At 46.5% G+C, this 15,141-nt stretch overlaps 1 protein-coding gene across 3 annotated transcripts in view; it reads left to right on the top strand.

Moving 5' to 3' along the window:
- Positions 1 to 11,689, top strand: part of HK1 (hexokinase 1) — a 123,780-nt gene extending 112,091 nt beyond the window's left edge. For 2 of the 3 annotated variants that reach the window (XM_029060222.2, XM_039911522.1), the window contains exons 17-19: positions 2,579 to 2,734; positions 7,061 to 7,294; positions 9,967 to 10,111. In XM_029060222.2, the coding sequence (XP_028916055.1) occupies positions 2,579 to 2,734; positions 7,061 to 7,294; positions 9,967 to 10,111 (535 nt within the window). Of the gene's footprint in view, positions 1 to 2,578; positions 2,735 to 7,060; positions 7,295 to 9,966 lie in introns of all 3 variants that reach the window. The other variant, XM_029060221.2, reaches the window with a different exon arrangement.
- The last annotated feature ends 3,452 nt before the right edge of the window (positions 11,690 to 15,141 follow it).

Raw genomic sequence — 15,141 nt, 5'->3', positions numbered from 1 at the left:
GTAAAGCACTCAATAAATTCCATTGATTAACTGATTGAAAGATAGGTATAGATGATACCTGCCCACAGGGAACTTACAGACTAGAGGGGGAGACGGTAAAAGAAATTGCAGGTGGTTATGGCCATAAGTGCTTTGGGGTAGGGGGAGGTTTGAATAGCAAACTGCTTATGGGGAACAGGACCCAAGTGCATAGGCAACATAGAAGGGAGGGCTTAGGCAGGGAAGTGAGAGATTGGTTGGGAACGGCCTCTTGGAGATGGGATTTTAGCAGGGCTTTGAAGGTGGGGAGGGAGGTGGTCGGTCAGATATGAAAGGGGAGGGGGATGCGAGCAAGGGCTAAGCAGTGAGATAGATGAGATCGAGATAGAGCGAGTAGGTTGGTGTTAGAGGAATGAAGTGTGCAGGTTGAGTTGTAGTTGGACATCAGCGATGTAAGTTAGAAGTCCCGTAGCCAATAGGGTGCTTTAAAGCAAATGGTAAGGAGTGTCTGTTTGAGGCAGAGAGGGACGGGCAACCACTGGAGATATTCCAGGAGAGGTTTTTTTAAAAAATGATCGGAGAAGCAGAGTGTGGAGTATGGACTGGAATGGGGAAATAGGAGGCAAGGAGGTCAACAAAGAGGCTGATACAATAGATAAGGTGGGGGTGAGCAATCAGTCAGGATTTATTGAGTACTTACTATGTGCAGAGTGTACTAAGCGCTTGGGAGAGTACAATACAATGGAGGTGATAGACACATTCCCTGCCCACAAAGAGATTACAGTCTAGAAGGAGCTTAAAGTCTAGAGGGGATATGATAAGTGCTTGGACCAGTGTGTAGCAGTTTGGGTGGAGAGGAACGGGTGGAGTCTAGGGGGTGTTGAGAAGATAAAACCAACAAGATTTAGTGACAGACTGAATAAGTGGGTAGGATGAGAGAGATCAGTCAAAGATTCATCCATTCATTCAACTGTATTTATTGCAGAGCACTGTACTAAGCGCTTGGAAAGTACAATTCAGCAACAGAGACAATCCCCGCCCACAGCGGGCTCACAGACCAGAAGAGGTTAAGGGATGCGAGACAAGTAAAATTGTGGTGGTGTCTTTGGTGATGGGAAAAAACTGGAGGGGACAGGGTGTGGGTGGAAAAGTAAGGAATTCTATTTTAGACACATTTAGTCTGAAACAGAGATGGTCCAGAGGATTGAGGGAATAGAGGTCGGAGTGGGAGGAATTAAGGAAGATGATGTGGTCAGGGTGGAGGGAGTGGTACAGAGAAGCAATGTGGTTTAGGGATAGAGCTTGGGCCTGGGAGTCAGAAGAACCTGGGTCCTAATCCCGGCTCCCCCACATGTCTGTGTGTATGACCTTGGAAAGTCACTTAACTTCTCTGTGTCTCAGTTACTTCATCTGTAAAATGGAGACCAAGACTGAGACTCACGTGGGACAGGGATAGTGTCCAACCCGATTACATCGTATCTATCCAAGCACTTAGTACTGTGCCTAACACAGAGTCAGCACTTAACAAATACCACAATTATTATTATTATTGTACTCTCCCAAGTGCTTAGTACAGTGCTCTGCACCCAGTAAGCACTCAAAAAACACCATTGATTGTTCCTAGAGCCTGGGGAAGAAGGAGGGACCACAGTTCTGTCTTGCTGCAGAATGGGGTTTCCGCAGTGGGAGTATGGGGGAGGGTGATGCCAGCCTCCTCCCCTGTCCGGGCCCCAGACACGAGCGATCACAAGCCTCCGACGGGATGGAGCGGCAACAGGTGTAGAAACTCTCAGACAGAGCGGGTGTTTGGCCGCCGGCCGGGTTTGGATTTAAATTCCTCATTATTTCTGGAGGGCCCTAGATGTACAGAGAACAAAAAAAGAAAAGAACTGAGAAGGATGAAGAATTGCTGGTTTGTAATTTCAGAAGTTCAGCTCTGCCACGATCTAGGAAAGGCAGACCCGGGAGTCGTAGAACTGCCCAAATCCGGGGTTTTCCTCCCTGCCGTGAAACTGCCAGAGGAGCTAATGTTGCATTTGCTGGCTGAGCTATTAGCAAAACCCAATTTGCTTTAATGGTGGACTCGGCTATGTCCTTGCTTAAAAAGATCTTATCTAAGGGTGGGGAGGATTGTTTAGCATTCAAAAGTTTTTGCTTTTATTTTTGACTTTTGCAGCTGTCAAAATTTTTGCTACTGTCATGGGTCAAATTGTTTTTGCTTGCTATTTCAAACACGCACAATTTTCTTGACCTCACTTTCTTCATTATACAAAGTGTCAGTCAATCAGTCAGTGATATTTATTGGGTGCTATGTGCAGAGCACTGTTCTAAGCGCTTGAGGAGAGTACAGTACAACAGAATTAAGCTAACCCATTCCCTGGCCACAATAGGCTTATAGCCTAGAGGGAGAGACAGATATTAAAATGAATAAATAAGTAATTTATAATAATTTAAAGCTGTATCTCGTAGGTGAAGAGAAGATTGTGCTTTGAGAGTCTGTGTAGTCTGTATGAGATCCGAATGTCTTTGAGATGTTTGCAAGCCAGCTGGAATTACTCCCTCACTCCTCTGAACATATGCTCTTTTCTCCTTCATTTAGGTATGAGAAAATGATCAGTGGAATGTACCTAGGAGAAATCGTCCGCAACATTTTGATCGACTTCACCAAAAGAGGATTTCTCTTCAGAGGCCAGATCTCCGAGACGCTGAAGACCAGGGGCATATTTGAAACGAAGTTCCTTTCCCAGATTGAGAGGTAAGCAGCTCTGCTGGGCAGGCGGGAGACTGGGCCCTGTGCCTCGTCCTGCAGCAAGCCACTGAGTGGCCTTAACCAAGCCTTTTAGTGCCCATACCTCAACTCAACGCCTAGAGAAACAGCGTGGCTCAGTGGAAAGAGCACAGGTTTGGGAGTCAGAGAACACATGCTCTAATCCCAAATCTGCCACTTGTCTGCTGTGTGACCTTGGGCAACTCGCTTAACTTCTCCGTGCCTCAGTTACCTCATCTGTAAAATGGGGATTAACTGTGAGCCTCACGTGGGACAACCTGATGACCCTGTATCTCCCCCAGCACTTAGAACAGTGCTCTGCACATAGTAAGTGCTTAACAAATACCAACATTATTATTATTATTATTATTCCTTAACTCCAGAGGACAGTTATGAAAGAAAGCTCACAGACCTGATTTTTCATGTAGTCTGAAAGGGTTCTCTCTGCTTGCCACACCTGAGAAGCAGCGTGGCCTGGGAATCAGTGGACCTGGGTTCTAATCCTAACTCTGCCACTTGTCTCTTCTGTGACTTTGGCCAAGTCACTTAACTTCTTTGGGCCTCAGTTACCTGCCGTTTAGACTGTGGGACAGGGACTCTGTCCAACCTGATTACGTTGTATCTACCCAGTGCTTAGAACAGTGCTTGACACATGTCCTGATGGTGGTGATGATGATGATTACCTAGGTGTTAATTCTGGCATCTTGTGAACTCTGTGTTGGCCATATCTTATAAACAATAAGTGCTCGATAAATACCAGAAATTGATTGATTTGCATAGCACTTTTAGGAACTTGTTTTTATTTTATAGCCCCCTGTGGTCTGTACATCACTCTATCAGTCATTGGTATTTTTTGAGCACTTACTGTGGATGGAACGCACTGTCTAAATATTTGTGAGAGTACAATACAATAGAATCGGTAGGCATGGTAGGACAACGGAAAGTGCATAGGTCTGGAAGTCAAAGACTCGATTTTAATCCCAGTTCTGTCAGTTATCTGATGTGTGACCTTGGAGAAATCACTTAACTTCTTCGTGTTCCAGTTTTGTCACCTGTTAAATGGGGGTTCAGTGCCTCTTCTTCCTCCCACTTAAACTGTGAGCCCCATGAGGGACAGGAACTGTGTCCAACCTCATTCACTTGTATCTATCCCAGCACTTAGAATAGTGCTTGACACATAGTAAGCACTTAACAAATACAATACTAATAGTCATAACAACATGATCCCTCCCCTCAAAAAGCTTCAATCTAGTGGGGGAGACAGACATTAGAATAAATTACAGATAGGGGAAGTGGCAGAATATAACAGTTCCGTGGGATTAGTATCAAAGTGTTTAAGGGATTCAGACTCAAGGGAAGAGGTGATGCAGAAAGGAGGGAGAATAAGGTGGGGAGATGAGAGGTTAGTCGGGGAAGGCTCCAAGGAAGAGATGTGATTTTAGTAGGGTTTTGAAGAGTGGGGTGAATGGTGGTCTGTCGGACATGAAGTGGAAGGGAACTGTTCATGAGCAAGGGCTCTTTGGCGAGATAGTTGAGATCGAGACACAGTGGGTGGGTTGACATTAGAGGAGCAAAGTGTGCAGGTTGGGAGGTGATTATTGAGGTAAGAAAGGAGGGGAAGAGCTGACTGAGCTCTTTCAAGCTGACATTAAGGAATTTCCGTTCGATGTGGAGATGGATAGGCAACAATTGGAAGTTTTTGAGGAGTGGGGAGGTGTGAACTGAACAGTTTATTTAGAAAAATGATCTGGGCAGCAGAGTGAAGTCTGGACTGGAGTGGGGAGAGACAGGAGGCTGATGCAGTAGTTGAAATGGGGCATATGACAAGTGCGTGGTCCATTGTGGTAGCAATTTGGATGTTGTTGTGAAGGTAGAAATGATGACCTTTTTTTGATGAACTCAATATGTAGGATGAATGAGAAGGATTTTTTTTAATGGCATTTGTTAAGCACTTACTATGTGCCAAGCACTGTACTAAGTACTGGGGTCGATATAAGCTAATCAGCATGGCTCAGTGGAAAGAGTTCGGGCTTGGGAATCAGAGTTCATGGGTTCAAATCCCGCCTCTGCCACTTGTCAGCTGTGTGACTGTGGGCAAGTCACTTAACTTCTCTGTGCCTCAGTTACCTCATCTGTAAAATGGGGATTAACTGTGAGCCTCATGTGGGACAACCTGATTATCCTGTATCTACCCCGGCGCTTAGAACAGTACTCTGCACTTAGTAAGCGCTTAACAAATACCAACATTATTATTAATCAGGTTGGACCCAGTCCATGTCAATCAATCGTACTTCATTCAATAGTATTTATTGAGCGCTTACTAGGTGCAGAGCACTGTACTAAGTGCTTGGAATGGACAGTTTGGCAACAGATAGAGACAAACCCTGCCCAATGACGGGTTCACAGTACTTGTTGAGCGTGTACTGTTTGCTTGGGAGAATACAAAATATCAGAGTTGGTAGACATTCCTTGCCCGCCACATGGGGCTCACAGTCTTAACCCCCATTTTCCAGATGAGGCAACTGAGACAGAGAAAAGTAAAGTGACTTACCCAAGCTGACACAGCAGACACGTGGCGCAGCCAGGATTAGAACTAAAATCCGTCCTTTCTTCTCCAGTCACACTGCTACCACATTCATCCCATCACTTATCCAATTCCGCCTTGATTACCGCATCAGCCTCCTCGCTACCCTTCCCGCTTCCTGTCTCTCCCGGCTCCAGTCCATACTTCACTCTGCAGCCCGGATCATTTTTCTACAGAAACGCTCAGGACATGTTTTCCCACTCCTCAAGGAACTCCAATGGTTGCCCATCCACCTCTGGATCAAACGAAATGTCCTCACCATTAGGCAGTGTGGCTCAGTGGAAAGAGCCCGGGCTTGGGAGTCCGAGGTCATGGGTTTGAATCCCGGCTCGGCCACTTGGCAGCTGTGTGACTGTGGGCAAGTCACTTCACTTCTCTGGGCCTCAGTGACCTCATCTGGAAAATGGGGATGAAGACTGTGAGCCCCACGTGGGACAACCTGATTACCCTGTATCTACCCCAGCGCTTAGAACAGTGCTCTGCACATAGTAAGCGCTTAACAAATACCAACATTATTATTATTATTAGCTTTAAAGCACTCAATCACTTTGCCCCCTCCTACCTCACCTCGCTACTCTCCTACTACAGCCCAGCCCACACATTTCACTCCTCTAATGCTGACCTTCTCACTGTGTCTCGATCTCATCAGTTTCGCTGCTGACCTCTCGCCCACGTCCTACCTCTGGCCTGAAACTCCCTTCCTCCTCATATCTCATAGACAGTTTACTGTCCCCCACTTCACAGCCTTGTTGAACACCCATCTCCTCCAAGAGGCCTTCCCTGACTAAGCCCTCCTTTCCTCTTCTCCCCCTCCCTTCTGCATCTCCCTGACTTGCTCCCTTTATTCACCCCTCTCCCAGCCCCACAGCATATATCTGTAATTTATATATTTCTATTGTTGTCTGTCTCCCCTGCTAAACTGTAAGCTCGTTGTAGGCAGGCGATGTGTTTATCGTTATATTGTACTCCCCCACGTGCTTAGCCCAGTGCTCTGCAGAGTAAGTGCAGAATAAATTCAGTTTACTGACTGAATCCAGGTCCTCTGATTCCCAGGCCTACGCTCTGTCCCCTAAGCCATGCTGCTTCTCAAGGATGAGTCAAGGATGATGCCAGGGTTAAGGGATGCGGACAGGGAGGGTGGTCGTATTACACATAATAGTCCCTCAGTTAATACACTGATTTATTGATTGAAGTAGAGTAAAGAAAAAGTGATAAAGCCTGTTATCTTTGAGTTGCTCACATTTATTTTTTTGAAAATTTTGGATATAAGTCTTTACTTCGAAGTTCGTCTTTGAAAATGTACGTCAACAATCGTAATTGATGCCTGTCTACTTGTTTCATTTTGCTGTCTGTCTCCTCCTTTGAGACTGTGAGCCCGTGTTGGGCAGGGATTGTCTCTATCTGTTGCCTAAATGTACATTCCAAACGCTTAGTACAGTGCTCTGCACACAGTAAGCGCTCAATAAGTACAATTGAATGAATGAATAATTGGGTTGTTTGATATAAGCCTATGTGCAGTAAATGGGCAACTCTAACAAAACTATTCAGAAACTTTCAGATAAAAAGATTTGCGGTAATAAAGTGGTTCAATTATATTGTGAGTTGAAGAGTTCTGATAGATGATAAAAGAGTGGACCTAGGATACTCCCAGTCCACAAAGCTTGGAAAAGATTAGCATCTCGCTATCCACTAGTCCGGAGTTGCCTCAAACACCTTTTTCTGTTTTCCAGTGATAGGTTAGCTTTGCTTCAAGTCCGGGCGATCCTGCAGCAGCTGGGGCTGAACGGCACCTGCGACGACAGTATTTTGGTGAAGACGGTCTGCGGCACGGTGTCCAGGAGAGCAGCACAGTTGTGTGGAGCTGGGATGGCCGCAGTGGTAGATAAGATCAGGGAAAACAGAGGACTAGACCACCTGGAGGTGACGGTCGGGGTGGACGGAACACTCTACAAGCTCCATCCACAGTAAGTCCTGCTGCCGTTCCTTGAAGCCAGTTCACTTTGGACAAAGCCACTTGAATTGAGCAGGGGAAAAAAACGAATTCCCGGTCCGGATCAAAAGTCCGATCCAATAGGGATGTTTGCTCTTTGCCTAACTGTCCCCAAATGCTTAGTTTAGTCCTTCACACGTAGCAGACATGCAAGTAATTCTGTTAAGTAGCCATGGGTTAGGTTTCAAGATGTAATGGCTACTGGAGCTCCCTCTCCAAGCTTCTGTTTCTGGCTTGTCGTTACAGCCGGGCTATCAGGCTGAGCCTCTCTGGCCCTCAGTTTACTTCTCTGTAAAAAGGAAGAGGGATCTTCCACCTACCTTAAAGAAAGGTGGTGATCTTAGGATAATGGCAAAGTGCTGAGGAAAAGCAGAAAATGGCCAGGTTTTAATATGTGAAAAATAATCTGTGGTCTAGTGGAAAGAACACAGGCCTGGAGTCAGAAGGCCCTGGATTCTAATCCTGGCTTCACCATTTGGCTGCTGTGTGACCTTGGGCAAGTCACTTCACTTCTCTGTGTCTCAGTTACCTCCTCCATAAAATGGGGATTAAGACTGTGAGCCCCATGTGGGACTACCTGATTACCCTGTATCTATCCCAGCGCTTAGAACAGTGCTCTGCACATAGTAAGCGCTTAACAAATACCAACATTATTATTATTATTATTAGCTTTAAAGCACTCAATCACTTTGCCCCCTCCTACCTCACCTGATTATCTAGTATCTACCCCAGCTGTTAGAACAGTGCCTGGCATATAGTAAGCACTTAACAGATACCATTAAAAAAAAATCTCACAAAATCCAGGTGGTCTGGATTTCCTGGTGTGATGATTCCATGTTATACCTGGACTTCCTGGGTCATGCTGATTAAAAAAATTCCACCCCCATCATGATTTCTCTCCGCCCTGGGAAGAAACTCTTCGCTGACCTCTGCTACTGTGGAAAAAATTGTTGATGCAGGAGGTCACTAAAGCAAATGTGAAGTATTTTCCTCTTTGGAATTGAGAAACTCACCCACTGCTGACCACTTTTCATGAGAACGGAGAAGAGAAGATCAAACTGGAGGTCTGTAAAATAACAGGAGGAGACTCTGCAAGACTTCCTGAATCAGAATAAGGGCTGGAAGATTCAGAAACCCTTCCTGGAGGGTTCAGTCAGTCAATGATATTTACTAAGTGCTTACTGTGTGCAGAGCACTGTACTAAACTCTTTTTAAAATGCTATTTGTCAAGCGCTTACTATGTGCTGCGGGAGATAGAGTATAATCCAGGTTGGACTCAATCCCTGCGTCACATTGAGCCCATTTTAATAACCATTTTACAGATGAGGGAAATGAGGCTCAGAGAAATTAAGCGACGTGCCCAAGGTCATACAGCAGGCAAGTGGGTAGATTTAGCATTAAAACTCAGGTCCTCTGACTTCCAGGCTCATTTTTTCTCCACTCCACAAGCCGCTTCTCAACTCTTGGGAAAGTTCAGTGTAATAAAGTAGGTAGACAGGACTCCTGCCCCCCAAGAAGCATACAGACTAGAAGGATTTCTTCTCCCAATTCCCTCTGGATCTTCAGAGAGTATAAAATGCTTTTCCACCAGAGAATGTTACCTGTTGTTACCTGGCCTCAACAAAGAAGGGCCAGGTAAGGCTGGGCAAATAGCTGGATCTGAACATCACCTCAGATAGGTAAAAATGGTCATCTGACCCCCTGCATATTACTGGCATTGTCATGTCCTCTCTCTGGACCTCAATTTCCCTCCCTGTAAAATGGGCATTGCCTTTTCCCCTTCCCACACCTCTACCCTTGTTTTTCAGTGGGGATGGGTGGTTTCCCTATTGATTACTTTGATCATGCTCAATGACCCTAGCTGTGATGGTTTCCATGAAAGATCTCCTAAATTCCCCGTTTCCAGAGCAGTCCACGATAAAAGGGCATATCAATAGTGATGATGGTATTTGTTAAACACTTACTATGTGCCAAACACTGTTCTAAGCGCTGGGGTAGATACAAGGTAATCAGATTGTCCCACTTGGGGCTCATAGTCTTAATCCCTGTTTTACAGATGAGGGAATTTAAGGGCAGAGAAGTTAAAGAACTTGTCCAGAGTCATCCAGCTGATAAGTGGCCGGGCTAGCTCTTTGCCTTGGGTCACCTTTTATCATTAGAACTGGTTCTTATCTGATTGATTGATTAATTGATTGATTGAATTTCTCTTTTTTGATGGACCTCCCCCTCCTCTCCAGAGCCTTTTGGTAATTGGCGTTAGGCAGAATCCAGGATTTTTCAGGTTTGTTGAGTCCACATAAAAAGCAGAAATTTCTGTCCCTCCCCAAAGGTCTAAAGTTCCTTCCTGGGTGACAACGCGGCCTAGTGGAAAAAGCACGGGCCTGGGAGTCAGAGGACCTGGGTTCTAATCCCTGTTCTGCCACGTACCTGCCGTGTGACCTGGAACAAGTTGCTTATAACGTCTCTGTGCCTCAGTTCCCTCATCTGCAACATGGGAATTCAGTACCTGTTCTACCTCCTTCTTAGACTGTCAGCCCCATGTGGGACCTGATCACCTTGCATCTACCCCAGTGCTTAGTCCACTGCTCGGCACAGAATAAGCACTTAACAGATACCACAGTGATGGTTATTATTTTGCTTTTGCAGCTTCTCCAGGATCATGCACCAGACAGTGAAGGACCTGGCGCCCAAGTGTAACGTGACATTCCTCCTCTCAGAAGACGGCAGCGGGAAAGGGGCGGCGCTCATCACAGCGGTGGGCGTGAGGCTGCGGGACGGCGGTCAGAGCTAAGACCCCTCAGGACGTCGACTCCTGCTGCCCTCGGAGCACTTTTCTTGTAAAGCGGGCCCATTGGGCGATCTGAACTGGTAGCACGCCAGAGTTTGCTGCTTTATGGAAAAATTATACAACTAATGGCGTATAAAATAGGATACAAAATAGAGTGTGTGTTGTTGATACTATCTCTCACCCCTGGGTCCCCCTCCCCTTCAGTCTGCATGTTTTTTCTTTCCAGCCGGTTGTACATTCCCCACGTGTAGATTAACCAAGTCAGTTTCCCATCGGTGCCACCATCAAAAGAATTTATTTATTGATTTGGGAGGGCAGTTCCCAACACTCTGAAGCTTTTTTTCCCCCTCAGACCTAGTTGATCATCTGTACCAGTGCTCTGTGTGAAACGTATGACCACTTGCAGATAAATCCTGACGCTCACCTCCCAGAGGCTAGATATGAAATCAAAGTGGTTCCAGGGCAAGCAGGAAGCCACTGGGAGAGCACTGAACCACTCCGTTGGAATTGTCTCCTGTGTGACGGTCTCTCACCTTATTTTGTTTCGGGAACAGGGCCACTTTGCAAGTAGATTTATCACCGTTTTAAAACGCCCGCTCCCCAGATGTGTTATTGCTGGAGTTTCTCCCCCATCACTTTCGTCTCCTGTGCTGTGTGTACCGTTTCGATAAGGGGGAAAATGCTGCAAAAGCTGTTGTGTGGGCTGGACGCCGAGGCAAAAAGAGGAGATCTGGGGATTCCGGTGGCCTTCTCTGTAGATTTGGGTTGCGCTCCTCAGAACCCAAGACTTGACGTGGTGTTGTGTTTTCCGTGTAGCCTTCTCTGTCTTCAGGACCTCCTCGCCCGGGTCCCGTACTTTACCTGGACACCCTGCCGGCCCCTCCCTCTGTGGTCAGTCTCCACTGGAGCCGCGTTCACCCTCAGAGGGTGTCGTCTTACCAACCCAAGAGCCTCAAGAAGAACCTGAACCCCGAAGTCACTCAGATCCCGGTCCCTTCTCCTACCCACCCGCGGCTTGAGGCAGGGGCTGGCTTGAATGGGATCAGATCTCCGCCCGGTCGATACCCTACCTGTCCTATTCTGGAATTCCGCCGGTCCCAGCCGCCGTAAAGGGAAAATTAGATTCTCTGCCGCCGACCTGCCCCGGCCTATTAATCGAACCACAGTTTAACCAGCTTTAGCCTCTGGGGCAGTCGGGTTAGTGGCCTGGAAGAGAATGGGTCGTGCCTCCGTTTCCCTTTCCACTCCTATTAGCTGACAACCACCCCCCCGCCCTGTCCCCTGGAGTGTCGGCGGACGGCTTCCCTCTCCCCCTGCTGATTTCGATTACCCGCCCTGGTGATGGATCCCATTTCAGTCTGCATTCTGGTGCACTGTGATTGAATGTCGTGAGGTGCCGTGTGAGTCTCCTAAGCCGTAGCTGCAGCTTTAAGTGTCTACCTACGGGGTTGCATGCCCACTCGGTTTTGCGAAGGTAGAAAGTCCTTTTCTTTGGTGCACCGGCAACGGTGGTGCTGGCGGCACGAGTGATATTTGTGGAAAAGACAAACAAACCAACATTAAACTTTTTGATGTGCTTTCTGCCGTGTTCGGTGGTTCTTTCTGGAGAGGAGCCGCTACTGTTGAGTCTAGAAGCAGAGTAGGCAAGAGTGTCCTACTTGTTGGTAGGGCGGGGGTGTGAGGTGTTGTGGGCGGAGGAGTGAACGGCCCAGGCTTAATTAAGTCTAATCCAGTTAATAATAATTATAATAAGAATGATAGTGATTGTCGTTTTCGTGCTTACTCTGTGTCAGGCACTGTACTATGCACTGAGGTGGATACAAGCAAATCAGGTTGGACACAGTTCCCGTCCCACATGGGGCACACAGTCTTAATCCCCATTTTCCACGTGAGGGAACGGAGGCACAGAGGAGTGAAGTGACTTGCCCAAGGCCACACAGCAGACAAGTGGCGGAGTCGGGATTAGAACACGGGACCTTCTGACTCCCAGGCCCGGGCTCTATCCACTACGCCCGTGGTTGTGCTGTCTACTTTTTAGGCTGCGGGGAGAGCTGCAAAATGCTTTATTTTTTTGAATGGCGGTTGTTAAGCACATACTAGATGTCGAGCACTGTTCTAAGAACTGGGGTAGATACGAGTTAATCAGGTGAGAAACAGTCCTTGTCTCACATGGGACTCATAGCCAAAGTAAGAGGGAGAAGCAGGGTAGTCTAGTGGGTAGGGTACAGGCTTGAGAGTCCAAAGGACCTGGGTTCTAGTCCCAGCTCTGCCACTCGTCTGCTGTGTGACATTGGGCAAGCTACTTAACTTCCCTGTGCCTCACTTGCCTCATCTGTAAAATGGGGATTAAGACTTTGAGCCCCATGTGGAACGTGCCTAATTATCTTGTATCTACCCCAGTGCTTAGAACATTGCCTGCCACATAGTAAATGCTTAATGAATACCATAAAAAACACACCAAACAGGTATTGAATTCTCATTTTGTTGTTGAGGAACTGAGGCCCAGAGAAGTTAAGTGCCTTGCCCAAGGTCACATAGCAGTAAAGTGGTGGAGCTGGGATTAGAGGTCGTGGGTTCTAATCCCGGCTCCGCCGCTTGTCAGCAAGTCACTGAACTTCGCTGTGCCTCAGTTACCTCATCTGTAAAATGGGGATTAAGTCGGTGAGCCCCATGTGGGACAACCTGCTTACTTTGTAACAACCTGCTTACCATGTATCTGATCCAGCTCTTAGAACATTGCTTGGCACATAGTAAGCACTTAACAAATACCATTATTATTATCATTAGTGATGGGGTAAATTAGGAAACGTAGCTTCAGTACTCAGCTCTGCCATTCACTCTCTGTCTGTCTTTCCTTGTCCAAATCTTTTCACTCTGGCCCTTTCTCAAATCCAGTCATGAGGCTGACTTGAGGAATACAATGTAGACATATACAGGGATCTTTGAAAGGCAAGTGAGACCGTGAGCCCCATGTGAGACAAGGGCCTGTTTCTGACCGGATTCATTCATTCAATTTGCTCCAGTGCTTAAAATAGTGCTTGACACATAGTACGCACTTAACAAATACAATAATAACTCTAATTTTCCCCTCTGAACCTTTCAGAATGGACCCAGGATTACAGAAGAGGCACGAGAAGAAGTGTGGCTCAGTGGAAAGAGCGTGGGCTTGGGAGTCAGAGGTGACGGGTTCTAATCCCGGCTCCGCCGCTAGTCAGCTGAGTGACCTCGGGCAAGTCACTTAACTTCTCTGGGCCTCAGTTACCTCATCTGTCAAATGGGGATTAAAAAAAAACTGTGAGCCCCACGTGGGACAACCTGATCACCTTGTATCCCCCAGCGCTTAGAACAGTGCTTTGCACATAGTGAGCGCTTAGCAAATACCACGATTTATTACAGAAAGGCCTCCCTAGAAGGAACCCGCAATACCAGGCTTCATCAAGAAAGGGAGAGAAAACGAAGCAGGCGACAAAGCTTTTGCCTCTACATTAAACCATGATACCTTCACACCTGGACCACTGGGTAGTTCAGTTCACTGCATCTGTGGAAGGACATGATAGTGTTGGAGAAGGTACCGAGAAGGGAAACCGAGGACGGTCAAGACAATGGAGTAATTCTCTACTGGGGAAGCAGTGGAACCTAGTGGGAAGAGCTCACATCTGGATGTTGGGGACCTGGGTTCTAATCCTAGCTCCGCCCCGTGCCTGCTGTGTCACCTTGGCCAAGCCGCTTCACTTCTCTGTTCCCCAGTTTCCCCAACTGTAAAATGGGGATTAAATACCCATTTCCCCCTACCTAAACCGTGAACCCCATAAGGAACATGGATTACTTCCAGCATGATTAACTTGTATCTACCCCAGCGCATAGTACAGTGCTTGGTCCAAAAATGAGTGCTTAACTAAGAACACAATTATTATTGTTATTGAGGATTAAGCTAAAAAGAAAAGGATTCCTCGGGCTAAAAAGATACAGCCTGAGAGGTGACGTGATTAGAGTTCACAAAATCAAGAAAGGTCTTACCTGGGACGATCACAGAATTGCTGTTCATCACGCAACCCCAAGCTGAGGGGGAATCCACTGGAGTTTGAAAGTGGTAAGATCGAAGCAAACAGAAGTCGTAGTAATAGTATTTATTAAGTGCTTGTTGGGTACAGAGCCCTGTACTAAGCCCTGGGAGGAAATACAACAGGTGGGAAGGTCCCTGTCCCTCCAGAGACTCACACTCAAAAAAGGACACACTTCTTCACCTAGATGGTGGCATGCTTACCACAGGAAGTTCCACTGGTCAAAGGTTTCAATAATCTGAAGGTTTGTATAAATCCAGGACTGGCTGAGAGGCCCATAATGTGTTTCTAGAGGGAAAACTAGGGATGGTAGATGTACATCCCTAACCGTTTGGATCAAAATCAAAGGCAACCAGAACATAGTTTAACCAAACATCCTGATGTCACTGGAAGGGATAGATGATTAATTAGAGGTCATTGCCATTGCTTAGGTTCTTCCTCACAGCTACAGACACATATTAAAATGCTTACCTTTTAGGTTCTGCAGAATAATTATCTAGAAACATTCATTCAGTCATATTTATTGAGTGCTTATTGTGTGCAAAGCGCCGTACTAAGCACTTGGGAGAGTACACTATAACAACAGACACATTCCTGCCCACAACAAGCTCACAGTCTCCAGGGACCTCCCGGGCTAGAACCTTAGAAACAAGGCTCCGGGCAGCTTCCATCAGATTAGACCTAATAAATCAGAGAGTATCCATCCTCCTACATCTCTTGCTTTATTCAAATTTAACTGAACCAGGTAATAGGTAATTGTATCCATCATGTCAAATAAAAAGCAGAAAAGTTCATGTCAAGGATAGTTTTACACCTTCCTTAACTCTCATTTTCTGCAACAAATAAGAGACTGCATTAGGGGAAAAATATCTCATTAAAAAGAGGTATTAGAAGATCATCGTCATCATCAGAAGATAACCACCTATCCTAGAAAAAAGACCAAAACGCATCCTTATTGTGTTGGGGACGGTC

The sequence above is a fragment of the Ornithorhynchus anatinus genome, chromosome 3 (assembly GCF_004115215.2).
Source record: "Ornithorhynchus anatinus isolate Pmale09 chromosome 3, mOrnAna1.pri.v4, whole genome shotgun sequence".
Classification (NCBI taxonomy): domain Eukaryota; kingdom Metazoa; phylum Chordata; class Mammalia; order Monotremata; family Ornithorhynchidae; genus Ornithorhynchus; species Ornithorhynchus anatinus.
The sequence above is the reverse complement of the archived record's forward strand: the minus strand, read 5'-3'. Positions and strand labels throughout refer to the sequence as shown.